Here is a 15,109-nt window from a genome sequence, read left to right on the forward strand (position 1 = left end):
TTGGATGGAATAATTTTTTTTTTTTGCAGCCAGCACCACTTAGGTGTTATGGATGTTTCCTTAAAGTATCCCTGACGGGAAACTTCAACGAAACATGGGGCATGTGTAACACCACAGCTCTTATGCTGTATGAATTTATTTTGCTTTTCCTTTATTTAATGTTACGTTGTTGATTTTCTGTAAGTGTGATTGAATCGATAACATAAAATTGTGTACTCTTTTCTTTGTCAAACCTTTGATGTCATGATTTGATTCTATGCAGAGTAGTGTATCTGCAATTTACATTCTTTGTCCCATTTGGAGGGAACAGAACTTATTATATGTAATTGTAATTTTGTGTGAATAATTTTTTGTTGAAGTGTCAATATGTGAAAATGTTTTGTTTTATTTAATGTATTTATTTGCTGTTATGTAAATTGCTGATCCTCACTTAGGGCTCTTAGTTATTCTGTATATAAAAGGTGTAGTGGTTCCCCTCAGGAACGGAAATCTGTAGCGCGCGCAAATTGTGATTGGCATAGGTGGAAAAGGTGGAACTGATAGTGAGTCGGAGACGAGAAGCAGTCGGAGACGAGCCACTAGTCGGAAAGGAGCTACCAGTCTGTGCACTGTCAACGTAAAGGTGCATATCATGCTGATTCAGAGAGAGGCTTTTACTGCTTCTTTCCAATGCCTCGGATGGGTGGATAAATAGCTGGATCTATTCTGGAATTTGTATGAATCATCGCCATGAAGATACGATAAAGTCCGGCAATTCTACCTGTAATTCCACCTACCAACATGCAGTTGCCACCACATTGCGCAATCACTGTAACGTAATACTATATTGATGTACAGTGAAGGATCAGCCTAATGGATGTGTTAGTGTGCTGAAATATAAGGTAATTCATATCGGAATTTATTTACCTACCTTGATTTTACTCCTCATCATAACACCTCTCAGGGTCCTCTCCGTTTGAAGTAAAGTGATTACCGAGTGCCCTTACTGAAAGTACGTTGAAGCCTAGAGCTTTGTTAAATAATGCCTCTTGAACTTATTAGAAAGATAGTTAAAGCTAATGTGGTAACAGAGTGAGTTAAAGCAAATGTTATTTATCCAATAATAATTTTCCTATTGAAACTGCTATTTAAAGTGCTGTTACCAACTTCAAACTTTAGGCTGAGTCTTATAAAGTAAATGATCACGTTGTTGTCTGTGGTAAATTCCAAAAGGTGAGTCAGTTTCTTGCAATTTTGTCAACATTGTGTTTCGTTGTAGTAAAAGTGAGAAAGTTGCAGTTGTGAAACGTTACATTCTCATGTATGCCAAGTGTTTGTCTCTCTTGTGGGCATATTAACAGTATAAAGACCACTCAGTTTGTGTAAACCCTGAAAGTGGTAGTGTTTTTCTGTACGTGTTATAATTTTGCAAATAGTTTTTTTTTTTTTTCTGTGCTGCTCCAGTTGTTAGCTTCAATCTTAAAACATATGTGTGTCAGAGTTCATTGCACTCGAGAGTTGCTAAGTCTAGGTTGTGTTTGTTGTGTTGTCCATTATAGTTACTTATACCTACTTTCATAAACGAGAATGTTAATCTTTCTCTTGCCTAATTAGGCTGGCGACCGTTTCCCTTATTCTAGGAATAGTATAGCTAGGCAAAATTTTGTTTGTCACTATTCCAACATTTACGTAATTCTTACTTTCATTTCCGATAAGCCACCTCCGTTAGGAACAACACGGTCAAATTAACAAAATTCCTCTCAGAGGGTAACACTGCTCTGTTGCTTTGTGCCATAGTTGCTTTTACAAAATTGCTTTATGTTACAACCTGCTTCTAGCATAGAGGTTATGGTACAGTAGTAGCAGAGAGGGAGTGTTATAACTGGAATAGAAGTGAGAACCGATAGAGGTACTCAGGGTATCCTCCGCCACACACCGTGAGGTGGCTTGCGGAGTATGGATGTAGATGTAGACGTAGAACTTCCTGTCAGATTAAAACTGTGAGCCGGACCGAGACTCGAACTCGGGACTTTTGCCTTTCGCGGGCAAGTGCTCTACCAACTGAACTACCCAAGCACGACTCACGCCCCGTCCTCACAGCTTCATTTCTGCCAGTACCTCGTCTCCTACCTTCCATACTTTACAGAAGCTCTCCTGCGAACCTGCAGAACTAGCACTCCTGAAAGAAAGGATATTGCGGAGACATGGCTTAGCCACCGCCTGGGGGAAGTTTCCAGAATGACACTTTTACCCTGCGCCGAGGTACTGGCAGAAGTGAAGCTGTGAGTACGGGGCGTGAGTCGTGCTTTGTTAGCTCAGTTGGTAGAGCACTTGCCCTCGAAGACAAAAGTCCCGAGTTCGAGTCTCGGTCCGGCACACAGTTCTAATCGGGCAGGAAGTTTCATATCAGCGCACACTCCGCTGCAGAGTGAAAATTTTATTCTGATTCAGAGTTTTCAACAGCAGAAGACGTAATATCACACAATATTCTACTTTACCTACTGTCTCTGGCGTTTTGTCTGCCGGTGGCCTACAGTACTGGCGTACAGGGATTTTAATGTGTGCCAGGCCTGTAGACTTGGATTTTGGATTGGATTGTTTGGGGGAAGAGACCAAACAGCGTGGTCATCGGTCTCATCGGAAGTGGGAAGGACAGGGAAGGAAGTCGGACGTGCCCTTTCAAAGGAACCATCCCGGCATTTGCCTGGAACGATTTACGGTTGGGGGTTGGGTTGTTTGGGGAAGGAGACCAGACAGCACGGTCATCGGTCTCATCGGATTAGGGAAGGATGGGGAAGGAAGTCGGCCGTGCCCTTTCAGAGGAACCATCCCGGCATTTGCCTGGAGTGATTTAGGGAAATCACGGAAAACCTAAATCAGGATGGTCGGACGCGGGTGTAGACTTGGAGATGTCGACAAAGATACGACTCCACTTACTCTTTCTAGGCTTGAACATTTTTCTGCCGATTTCCCGAAACGTCGAGTCAGGGTCCTGGAGCGCGTTGCACTGCAGGCCGAAGGCGCAGGTGCCGATGACGTCAGTGGAGAACTTGGCGAGCGCGTCGCGCATCTCGAGGACGGCGCCGGCGCCGTGGGTATCGGCCAGGGCGGCGTCGGTGCTGGCCTGCAGCTGGGCGGCGCACTCGGCCAGCAGCGGGAACATGGCCTTGATGCGGCCCGACGTGAATGTGGGCGACAGCTTGGTGCGCAGCGGCCGCCACGTGCGGCTGCCCACGTGGAACAGGTTCAACGCCATCGGTGTCGTCCGCGCATCCGACACCTAGAAGCGAACAAAGAGTTGCGTGCGACTACAGTGGGCTGCGAGAGCGCTACGGGTTGTTGAGCCCCCTAATGGGTATGAGTTTTCTCCCCCTAGCGACTTATGCAATCTGCGTGTAAGCGTATCTGTGGAATGTAGGTATATGTCAGAGTTTTTTTTTTTTTACATTTGTGATATCGTAGATGGATAGCTCCCTCACCAGCGTTGCATAGTTGGCAACGGAAACACAAGTTTCCGACAGACGCCGATACAGGCCGCATGAGGACCCGGAGGAGCCAGTGACGCACACCTGCTGAGTCACAGCTTCAGAAGCTCCGATTACGAGTGCCCTATTCCGCCGCAAAATACGAGGGTCACTCCAAAAGAAATGCACACTATTTTTTTTTAAATCCATCTTTTATTATACATGTTTGAAGGCTTTAAGGTGTGTAAATACATCCTTAGGAACAATATTTTCATTTCTCCACATAATTTCCATCCCTCTCAACTACCTTACGCCATCTTGGAACCAGCGCCTGTGTACCCGCACAGTAAAATTCTGGACCAACCTGTTGGAGCCACTCTTTGGCATTGTGCACAAGGGAGTCATCATCTTCAAAATGGTTCAAATGGCTCTGGGCACTGTGGGAGTTAACATCTGAGGTCATCAGTCCATTAGAACTGAGAACTACTTAAATCTAACTAACCTAAGGACATCACACACGTCCATGCCTGAGGCAGGATTCGAGCCTGCGACCGTAGCGGTCGCTCGGTTCCAGACCGAAGCGCCTAGAACCGATCTGCCACACCGGCCAGCTCATCATCTTCAAACCTTGTTCCAGGAAGAGAGTCTTTCAGTTTCCCAAAGAGATGATAGTCACATGGAGCCAGGTCAGGAGTGTAAGGTTCGTGTTTCCGTGTTGTCTGTCCTAGTTTTGTGGTCGTATCCATGGTTTTTGACCGACATGTGGCCGTGCATTGTCGTGCAACAGCAAAACATCCTGCTTTTGCCGATGTGGTCGAACACGACTCAGTCGAGCTTGAAGTTTATTCAGTGTCAGCACATATGCATCAGAATTTATGGTTGCTCCACTTGGCATGATGTCCACAAGCAAGAGTCCTTCAGAATCGAAAAACACCGTAGCCCTAACTTTTCCAGCAGATGGTGTGGTTTTTAAGTTTTTTCTTTTCTTGGGTGAATTTGCATGATGCCACTCCATTGATAGCCTCTTCGTCTCTGGTAAAAAATGATGGAGTCATGTTTCATCACCTGTCACAATTCTTCCAAGGAATTCATCTCCACCATTCTCGTACTGTTCCAAAAGTTCACTGCATACCGCCGGCCGCGGTGGTCTAGCGGTTCTAGGCGCGCAGTCCGGAACCGCGTGACTGCTACGGTCGCAGGTTCGAATCCTGCCTCGGCCATGGATGTGTGTGATGTCCTTAAGTTAGTTAGGTTTAATTAGTTCTAAGTTCTAGGGAACTGATGACCACAGATGTTAAGTCCCATAGTGCTCAGAGCCATTTGAACCATTTTTTCACTGCATACCGTCTTTCTTGTTTCTTTGTGAGCCACTGTCAACATCCTGGGAACCCACCTGACACAAACCTTTTTTAATGCCAACACTTTCAGTATTCTGCAAACACTTCCTTCCCCTATCCAAACGTTGCGTGACAATTCGTTCACTGTGATGCATCTGTCAGCAGTCACCAATTCGTTAACTCTCTGGACATTGTCTGGAGTGTGTGCGGTACGAATCTTGCCGCTGAGAGGACAATCCTCAATATTGCCGTGCTCGCTTTCATCAGGTAACCTGCTTGCGCAACGACTTACTGTACTGCGATCGACAGAAGCATCTCCATACACGTTTTTCAACCTCTTGTGGATGTTTCCCACTGTCTTATTTTCACAGCACAGGAATTCTATGACAGAACGTTGCTTCTGACGAACGTCAAGTGTAGCAGCCACCTTGAAGACATGCTGTGACGGCGCCATTCACGGGAACAGGTTGGATTAAGTTTGAAAACAAGAGGGAAGGATGAATCTACACACTGTAAAACTTCCACACATGCAGAATGAAAACTATTTTTACAAAAAGAGTGCACATTTCTTTTGGAGTGACCCTCGTAGTATGGCCGACGGTAGCTTCACGGTACAGTCTCAGTTGCAGTCTTCAACAGTGTCAGTCAGCCTTCGGCAGTTCACTCGCGCGTTAGTATCGCGACCCTTACACTGCATGACGCTATGTAGTTTTCTTCCCATAGCAGCTGGACTTAATTGCTGTTTGTTCTTTTGTAAAGTCTTTTCGCAATTCTTGAAGCACGTTACAAACTATGGCGTCCACACACTTTGTTTAGCAGGTAAATGTAACTACGGATATTAGGGTTTAGATTGTGATATGTTCTGCCATCATTGGGGATGCTGTGACGCAGACGGATAGCGAAATTCTGCAAGTTTCAGAACATCGGTGTTGTCGATGGCCTCCTGAATGGCTGTTTTCAGCTCAACAGTGGTTTTGGGGTTATTGCTGTACACCTTGTCTTTAATATAGCCTCACAAAAAGGAGTCCCATGTGTTCAGATCCGGCCAGTGACCTCCGGGTACCCCAGAATCTGGTACCCAAACTGCTCTTGCGCGACATCGAGCACTCTTCAGCTTCTACGAGGTCAAGCTCCGTCCTGCATTAACCACATCTTGTCGATACCTGAGCCACTATGGATAATGGGTATGAAATCATCTTCCAAAACCTTCATGTACCGATCGGTAGTCACCGTGCCATCAAGGAATATCCCACCGATTATTCCGTGAATAGGCACTGCACACCACACAGTCACCGTTGAGGCTGAAGAGACTTCTCAGTCCCCCAAATGCGCCAATTTTGCTTGTTGACGAACCCCTCCAAATGAAATTGGGCTTCGTTGGTTAACTTGACCATCCATACGCACACTAATTCCCAGCATGCTCTTCTGTCAACCTTGCCGTTTGAACTCCTAAAGCAAACCGTTCAGAAGTTATGACAATTTTAGTTCATACAGTTCAATAATTGTCACCCTGTATGCTAATAATTTCTGCTTCTGTCCAGCTTCCATGCGCTGACAGCTGCTGACTCGCTCTGTAGTCCATCTCTTCTTAGGGTTGTGTACAAAGTAGTTCTCAGCAAAATCATTAGTCCATCCCACGAGATCCTGATAGTTATCGTCAAACAAAACCTGCCCTTCAATAGATATGGTGAACATACGTTAACACTTGCATATACCAGAAGTCAAAAAGTAAATGTTGGTTCCTCAAAGCACAATTATCTTATACAAAAACTTTCAAATACCACAAACGGATCGTCATGGCTTCCGACGAAACCTGTACTGGTTTTAACTGAGAGATAATGTAACTGATTTCTTGGTTTCGAGTCCAGAATTTAGCACACAATCCTGACTACATCTCAGCTCTAGAACAACAGCGGCTCCATCTAGAAATATTGTTACCCATTTGATGAAATACACGTTCAGAGATTGTCACGGCTAAGCTGTCAAAGCTGGAAAGATTGCTGTATAATAAACAGAGCTCTGCAAATTCTGCTATGCTGCATTATATGGCCCAGATTGAGCGAAAATATATTGTTGGTCTCCTGAACACAGTTCCTTTTGTCGTATAGGGATGATGAAGCTGCAAGAACATGTGATTAGTAATCAGACCGAGTGGAAGATCACGTGGGCTACGTGCTAAGGTGCTAACATCTCAATAGTAGCAAATGAATTTCCTGTAAGGAAAAAATTTGCTCTGCTAATTATTATGGTAAGGGTAGGGTTTCGCCAAGTATACCTGCATATCTGTTAGGCTCCATTTGCCAATATCACGATATTTCTACTTGGTGCGTCGGGAGGCACCAGGAAAAGCTAGCTGCGCTGTGCATTATGTCATCTGATCCATTCCACCATACCACCATCCAATACGACTAAGTGCCTATTAGCGGGTTCTCTTTCGGCTCCCTGAATTCACCTCTCTCGAACAAAGCGTTTGTCGTCTTACACATTTGTCAGTGTTATATACATAAGGAAATCAGGCATGTGTCGGGGTAATACTGTGACAAAGTGGGAGGAATGGAGTGCAGCGCATCATGTGAACTAGCAACAACTTCTAATACAACTGGTATCACGGAGACTGTTTGAAAGCATAAAACAAGCAGAGCAGGACCACAATGGCTGTGCAGGCCAGCTCCTATCATAAAGTAAGAGATGCAAATAAAATTGTTTTCATAATACGCACCACAGCCTACAAAATTTCAAAGTTACTGATGATAATCCCAAACCAAACAGTTGATTAATTAAGAAGTCGTAAAATTTAATTGATGCTTTTATACAGTTGATTAACTTTTCTCAAGCAACAAGTTCCACCGATGGATTGCGTACTAGAGGACATATTGAATGGAGAGGGTGAAGTAATTTCGACATGTACCAATTGCTTAACGTAGGAAGTGCTCAAGAAGGCGAAATATTTGTTTCCTCATCGTTGCATTTTAATTTTAATTCAAAACATGCGGTGGCAGAGGCGTACAGTTCCCCCAACGATTCGAGGATCTGGTGCCTAAACATATGTTCGAACCTGAGAGAGCCGGCCGGTGTGGCCGTGTGGTTCTGGGCGCTTCAGTCTGGAACCGCGTAACCGCTACGGTCGCAGGTTCGAATCGTGCCTCGGGCATGGATGCGTGTGATGTCCTTAGGTTACTTAGGTTTAAGTAGTTCGAAGTTCTAAGGGACTGATGACCACAGATAAGTCCCATAGTGCTCAGAACCATTTGAACCATTTTTGAACCTGAGAGTCAAATACACCGTGCCACCCGTTGTCGTGACTACGGTTCCTTTTCTCTCGCGTGTCATGTTGGCTGGGGAGACCCACTTGTTGACTGTGGATGCACAATAAACTGCACCGCCTGAGTTTATAAATAGCACAGGGCTCCATTCACCAGGTGAATTCGGACTGACAAGTACACATCGCAGATAGTAGGAATGTGGCAGTTGCTGCCATTTTGGTACGAAGGCGTTGTCTTCCATCAGCTTGCGAGCGGCCTTGTGTTAAGATCGTTCAGTTTGGTCAACATTTGGATGTGGATACTCTCAGTTTTGTTTTTACATCGGATTTCCATTTTTATTTTTGTATTTTCATTTTTTAAATTCTTTGTTCCGTGGCCCTGTCCCGTTGTACTATAGCTTTTCAACTGTCAGTTTTCTTTTAAATTAAAGTGTTAACTAGGTGATTTAAAAGCTGCCCCGAGAGGATTTCCGATGTCTTCCCAGTTCAAGGACATAATCTGAATTAATCTATTAGAAATGGTTTGTGGAAGCCTGCCACAGTGAAAATAATGGGGTCTTTTACAAGTAACTGTCCTTCTACCAGTCACGATGTTCCTTTGTTTATATTTTGCACAACATGTTTCAGAAAGTGATTCCCATTTTCAGGTTTGTTTTTCTTCGTGTACTATGCCACTTTTTCGTAAAGTCTTTCATGTTTGTAGTTCTGCATTGCTCTGTTGACTTTAAGTCTTCTTTTGGTTCGTTTTTGCAGAGTCTCACAAGGATGATAAACATCACACACGATTTTCTGTGCACAGTGTACATGAAGACAACCAAACTTATTTAAACAAACGTTAAGAAAGATTTTTCGTAACTATTCGTTCATGTCAGTTGCTGTTCTTAATGTACACTGTGCGCGGAATATTGTGTGCGATATTTAATACGCGTTACATTCTGGACCGTAAGAAAACTTAAAGTAAACAGAACAATCCAGTACCGCACACGTGGTATACAGAGAAAAATACACCTGAAAATAGAAAGCATTTTGCAAAACGCGTCGTCTAAAATATAAATAAAGGAATAACTTGGCTGGTGGGAGAATGTTATTTCTAAACGAACCTAGGAACAGAAGATCAGAAGGTGAGTGCTATCTGTCTGATAAGGGAACGGTGTTAGGCAGTGAATTCCAAAGTTTTATTCATATCATTCTTGAACTACCGACCAGTAGTTTCAAACTGACTGTGCTTTGTAAATTATCTGTCCACACGACGTGGTGTTCTCGCTGGTTTTGGTCATGCTTTGCTTCAGTATTAACGACACTGTTATGAAATTGTTGGTAAGTATCTAAATTACATTGACCAATTTGGATTTTCTCTTCAATATGTGCTCTTATTTGAGACATGAGGTCACCAAGGTTCTTATCTAATAATTTTACCACGAAAAGCCGGCCGGTGTGGCCGTGCGGTTCTAAGCGCTTCAGTTTGGAACCGCGTGACCGCTACGGTCGCAGGTTCGAATCCTGCCTCGGGCATGGATGTGTGTGATGTCATTAGGTTAGTTAGGTTTAAGTAGTTGTAAGTTCTAGGGGACTGTTGACCTCAGATGTTGAGTCCCATAGTGCTCAGAGACATTTGAACCATTTTTTTACCACGAAAACTTTTGAAAACTGACATTGACCCAAAGTATGTTTGGCGACAAAAATAAAGGTTCAAATAACAGCCACAAGCGTTTGAATTGGTGTTGTTGTTGTTGTGGTCTTCAGTCCTGAGACTGGTTTGATGCAGCTCTCCATGCTACCATATCCTGTGCAAGCTTCTTCATCCCCCAGTACAGCAAACTACATCCTTCTGAATCTGCTTAGTGTATTCATCTCTTGGTCTTCCTCTACGATTTTTACCCTCCACGCTGCTCTCGAATGCTAAATTTGTGATTCCTTGATGCCTCAAAACATGTCCTACCAACCAGTCCCTTCTTTTTGTTAAGTTGTGCCACAAACGCCTCTTCTCACCAATTCTATTCAGTACCTCCTCATTAGTTATGTGATCTACCCATTTAATCTTCAGCATTCTTCTGTAGCACCACATTTCGAAAGCTTCTATTCTCTTCTTGTCCAAACTATTTATCGTCCATGTTTCACTTCCATACAGGGCTACACTCCATACAAATACTTTCAGAAACTACTTCCTGACACTTAAATCTATGCTCGATCTTAACAAATTTCTCTTCTTCAGAAACGATTTCCTTGCCATTGCCAGTCTACATTTTATATCTTCTCTACTTCGACCATCATCAGTTATTTTGTTCCCCGAATAGCAAATGTCCTTTACTACTTTAAGTGTCTCATTTCCTAATCTAATTCCCTCAGCATCACCCGACTTAATTCGACTACATTCCACTATCCTCGTTTTGCTTTTGTTGATGTTCATCTTATATCCTCCTTTCAAGACACTGTCCATTCCGTTCAACTGCTCTTCCAAGTCCTTTGCTGTCTCTAGCAGAATTGCAATGTCATCGGCGAACCTCAATGCTTTTATTCTCCTCCATGGATTTTAATACCCACTCCGAATTTTTCTTTTGTTTGTTTTCTTTTGTTGCTCAATATACAGATTGAATAACATCGGGGAGAGGCTATAACCCTGTCTAGTTTGAATTAGGTGTCAGTTAAACAGAATGAAAATTTGCTATGCAAACCTGATAGCGGCTGGGGAAGTGCGCGAAGTCCTTGATGAGGACCAGTTTGACCATCTCGGGGTCTCTGACGAGCAGAGCCGGCTTCGCCTGGAAGAAGAAGCCGACGACGGGGTGCGGATCGCTGTCGTTGTAGAGACGGCCGAACACTTCGGCGTAGGACTTGCGCATGAGCACGAAGTCGCGCATGTTGCCGAAGAAGGGCTCCGGCTTCAGGTAGGGGACTCCCCGGCGCGCCCAGTAGTCGAACTGCGCCGTCACGTGACGGTAGACGACCAGTAGCAGCAGAGCCAGGCCCAGCAGGACCTCCGTGCTGCCGTCCTCCAGGAGCAGGCCCATGGTTGCTGGAGAACCCTGAAAAAAGGTCCGTTATGAAGTCAGTAGAGGAGAGCGTGCCAAATCTACATACACTAGCCTCATTACTCTGTCATCTACCAGAAATTCCTGGAAACTAAGTGAAATACATGTTAATGTCAGTACCGCTGAGGAACAGCTCGGATAGCTATAACAGCACCGAGGTCCCGTGTCACAAGTAATCCTTCAGACTGTTTATATGACGTAGGGCACAATCAGCCAATCGCAAGGTCGCAATATACCGTAGATACATTGAAGAAAACACTGTGCCTCCCAGCTGGAAAAAAAGTGCAGTTCACACCAATTGCGAAGGATGGCAGAAAAAGTGATTCACAAAACTACTGCCCAATACCTTATCCAATACCTTATCATTCTGCTGTGCGCTCAAACGTAGCAAAACGAATCTAACATTATGATCTCTCCCATGCTAACGAGGACATCAGCCATGTGAAACAATGTGGTATCGATAGCAACGATGCCACGGCGTAGGTGAAAGTTCTTAAGGGGGGTAGGACGTCAAACGGGCCGACTTGGAGCAGGAGAGGCACCACAGGACATTTCAATTTCCACTGTCTATACTTTTAGAAATACATTATTCTAAAACCTTGTCGGCATGACCAGGAAGGATTCAGAATTCACACTCTTAGCAGTGGAAGTTGTAAAACATAGCGAAATAATTTTTTTAAATGTGAAATTTCATCATTTTTTTCACTTACTAATGGCAAAATTTGTTGCTGTACGTACACTTTTCTTCATAAAAAAGAGAAATTCTTCGATCAATTTTGCACAGCATACAAACCATACTTAAAGGTGTATGAAACTCTAGAATTTTCCAAATCTATTACAAACTGGGGTAAAAATTGAGGTAATTAACTACAAAATTTGTGTTTTTTATAAACATGAAGTTTAAAATACAACAGATCATTCGTTTTTTCATAAATTAAATATATTCTAGTGTTTCATGCACCTGTAGGTATGGTATGTATGCTGTGCAAAATTCATCGAAGAATCTCTCTAACTTATGAAGAAAAGTGTACCTATAGCAAGAAATGCAGCCATTACTAAGTGAAAAAATAACGAATTTTCACACCCAAAAATTTTTTATTTTGTTATGTTTTCGAACTCCCACTGCAATGAGTGTGAATCCCGAATCCTTCCTGGTGATTCTGACAAAGTTTTATGAATTTATTTCTAAAAGTATAGACCCTGGAAATTAAAATGTCCTGTGACGCCTCTGCTGCTCCAAGTCGGCCCGTTTGACGTCCTACCCCCCTTAAGTTGGCACTGCGACAGACACCGACGGCAGCGCCCTCTAGCCGGCTCCGTGGAGCTCTTCGAGCTCCGCTCCGGGTTCATCCCATTTGATTCCGAGGAGCCGACCTAGCAATTTATAATTTTTCTATTTCACAGTGGGCGAACCACTACTTGTACGCAAAGTTAAGTAAAGGTGATTTTACTTCACACTGCAGTGCCGGGAGTTTTATCACACCTGCTCCTCCTAGCTTCGTACCTTCGGCCTACCTTTCAGTTTTCAGGAGCAGACCCACGCGCCACCTTCCATGCTGGATACAAAAAAAACAACATGCGATTTTCTCATATGACGTCCTGAAAGCCATGGAACGAGGCAGCCATGTAGGTAAAGCATTTCTTGACTTGTAAAAAGCATTTGCCTCAGTACCACAAGTACCATTGCTGTTGAAAATTCGATCTTGTGGAATATCACTCGAAATTCATAACGCGATTGACGATTTATCGATATTGATGATGCAGCATGTTATCTAGGATGAGAAGTAATCGACAGATATAGAATCCACTTCTGATGTACACCAGCAATATATCTTGGAGTCCTTGCTTTTGGTATTGAATGTTATATACCAACCAGGCAGTATGGATAGTATCCACAGACTATAACTAAACAATGTGCACAAAAAATCAATCAGCTGCTGATGAGGTTTCAAACTGTTGCAAAGATTGGTGACTAGCTTGAACTATTCGGAAATAGAAAAAGTGTCCACTTCACAAAATGAGAAGTGACAGTTCTGTATGACTACAATATGATTGAGTCACAACTGGAAAGTATAATATGTTGTAGGTATATGAAATGAAACGATCACACAGGTACAGTTGGCTAAATTAGGTCGTATGTACTGCAAACATTGATACAGGAAACCCTTTAACACAGACGCAAACTTTTCCATGGATGAGAACCTCAAAACTTTTCCCGGCGCAGTGTACTTTCCATGAAGTTTCAGGATTTCAGCAGGATAACTTCGACTTCTTGCCTCCTTATTTCGTCTAATAACCGTTCAGCCATCTTCATGTGAGTGTTTTGCACTAGAGGGACTGCCACGATTTTATTTTTATTTTTATTTGCAGCATCTGAATTCCATCGACGAGTCTGTCACATGTACGATGGAAGTGGAGAAGGGAGGCTGTCTACCACTTCTGGACGTCTTGGTCACTCGGAAACTCGTTGGATCATGAGGGCATCCCATTTACCCTACACTCACATATACAGGACTTACAGGCATCACAAATTAAGGACGTCTTCCGAACGTTGGTGCATCGGGCACATTTTAAGTCTGATGGAGATACCCTCACAAAGCAGCTCGAACTCCTACAGTCATTACTCAGCGGTAATGGATATTCTCCACAGCAGGTCAACATAGTTTCAAGGAAGATGAAACGTGAGCAACCACAAGATAAAGAGAAGGAGAAGGAGTCTCTCTACGTCAGGGCGTTCCATCTGTACGTCCGCCATATTTTGTCGAAATTAGGCAGAATCTGAAGTAAACATAGTGTCAAAGTAATCTTTCGCCAACCTGCAAGGGCTTGTGCTCTTCTTGTTGCGGCACAGAACGAGGGAGGGCTGGAATCTACAGAATACATTGCCAATGTGGCAATGCTTACATTGGTCAGACGACAAGCACCGTGGGTGAAAGATGCACTGAACGTCAACGTAACACTCGCTCTTCGCAGCCCATAAGTCAGACACAGCTGAGCATTGTACATCCACAGGACATTCCATGGGTTATTTTATTACGCAAATCTCTGTCTTAAGGAGATCTTCTGGTATTCAATTACCAAGGAATCAGTGGAAATAACTTTAGTGCAAGATTTTATTATCGTGATGGCGGTTTTCAACTGGAGAAGGGCTGGCACTCGGTGATTTCTATGATTTATTCACAATGAAAACATTTTATGACCAATGACATGTGTAGTGACAGCTAATTTTATTAATTTTGACATCTGAATTTCAACTCCGCGAGCACGCTCCCGAGAGTACGTGGTATCACCATTACGCATCTGCCCTCGTCTCAAAGATGGAGGACTATTTGAAGATAGTGTGAAAGTCGACAGAGGTCTGTTATGTAGTGGCTGCCTTGGCACATGCAAGTCCGCGCCACTTTTCAGCACAAAGTGAGCGATATGAACTAGCAAACTGCAGTGCAAAACACTCACCCGAAAATGGCTCGATTATTGTCAGCCGGAATATCGTGAATAGAAATAGAAGTTATCCGGCTGCAATCCCGAAACCTCATGGAATGATTCGTGTATGAGTACTTGTAAAAGTTAAACAAATAGTTTTAAATCAGGACTCCAGGAATGTACTAAAGCCCCTCCCCCCACATTGCTCCTGTACATTTTAAGAAGGCAAGATTCTTCTAGGTGCAGCGTGGACAGAGGCATTTAGCAATTATTCTCCATGTACCCCGTATGTGAATGGAACTATATATATATATATATATATATATATATATATATATGTGTGTGTGTGTGTGTTTGTGTGTGAATGTATGATCCATATCTCCTCCTAAATCATTTGTTGGATTTTAAACAAATTGGGTACGTATATATTTGGTAGCACCCACCATCTAGACCAGGGTCGGCCAAACGCTGCACAGTTTTTAGACATGTGTCCTAAATGAACGGCAGCGGCTCCACTTCCCTGTTTATGTGGTACAAGCAAGAGCGCAACATATCCAGTCTCGTTTACGCCTGGCGACCGTAACCTTAACAGAGAATTAATGAGAAATGGCAGGT

At 43.5% G+C, this 15,109-nt stretch overlaps 1 protein-coding gene across 1 annotated transcript in view; it reads right to left on the reverse strand.

Moving 5' to 3' along the window:
- LOC124623147 (cytochrome P450 6a2-like) overlaps positions 1-15,109 on the reverse strand; it is a 128,747-nt gene that overhangs the window by 68,999 nt on the left and 44,639 nt on the right. The window contains exons 2-3 of the mRNA XM_047148938.1: positions 10,715-11,065; positions 2,917-3,259 (exon numbers count right to left, since the gene is read on the reverse strand). Coding sequence (XP_047004894.1) covers positions 2,917-3,259; positions 10,715-11,050 — 679 coding nt within the window. The 5' untranslated portion in view covers positions 11,051-11,065. The remainder of the gene's footprint in view (positions 1-2,916; positions 3,260-10,714; positions 11,066-15,109) is intronic.

The sequence above is a fragment of the Schistocerca americana genome, chromosome 7, assembly GCF_021461395.2.
Source record: "Schistocerca americana isolate TAMUIC-IGC-003095 chromosome 7, iqSchAmer2.1, whole genome shotgun sequence".
Lineage (NCBI taxonomy): Eukaryota > Metazoa > Arthropoda > Insecta > Orthoptera > Acrididae > Schistocerca > Schistocerca americana.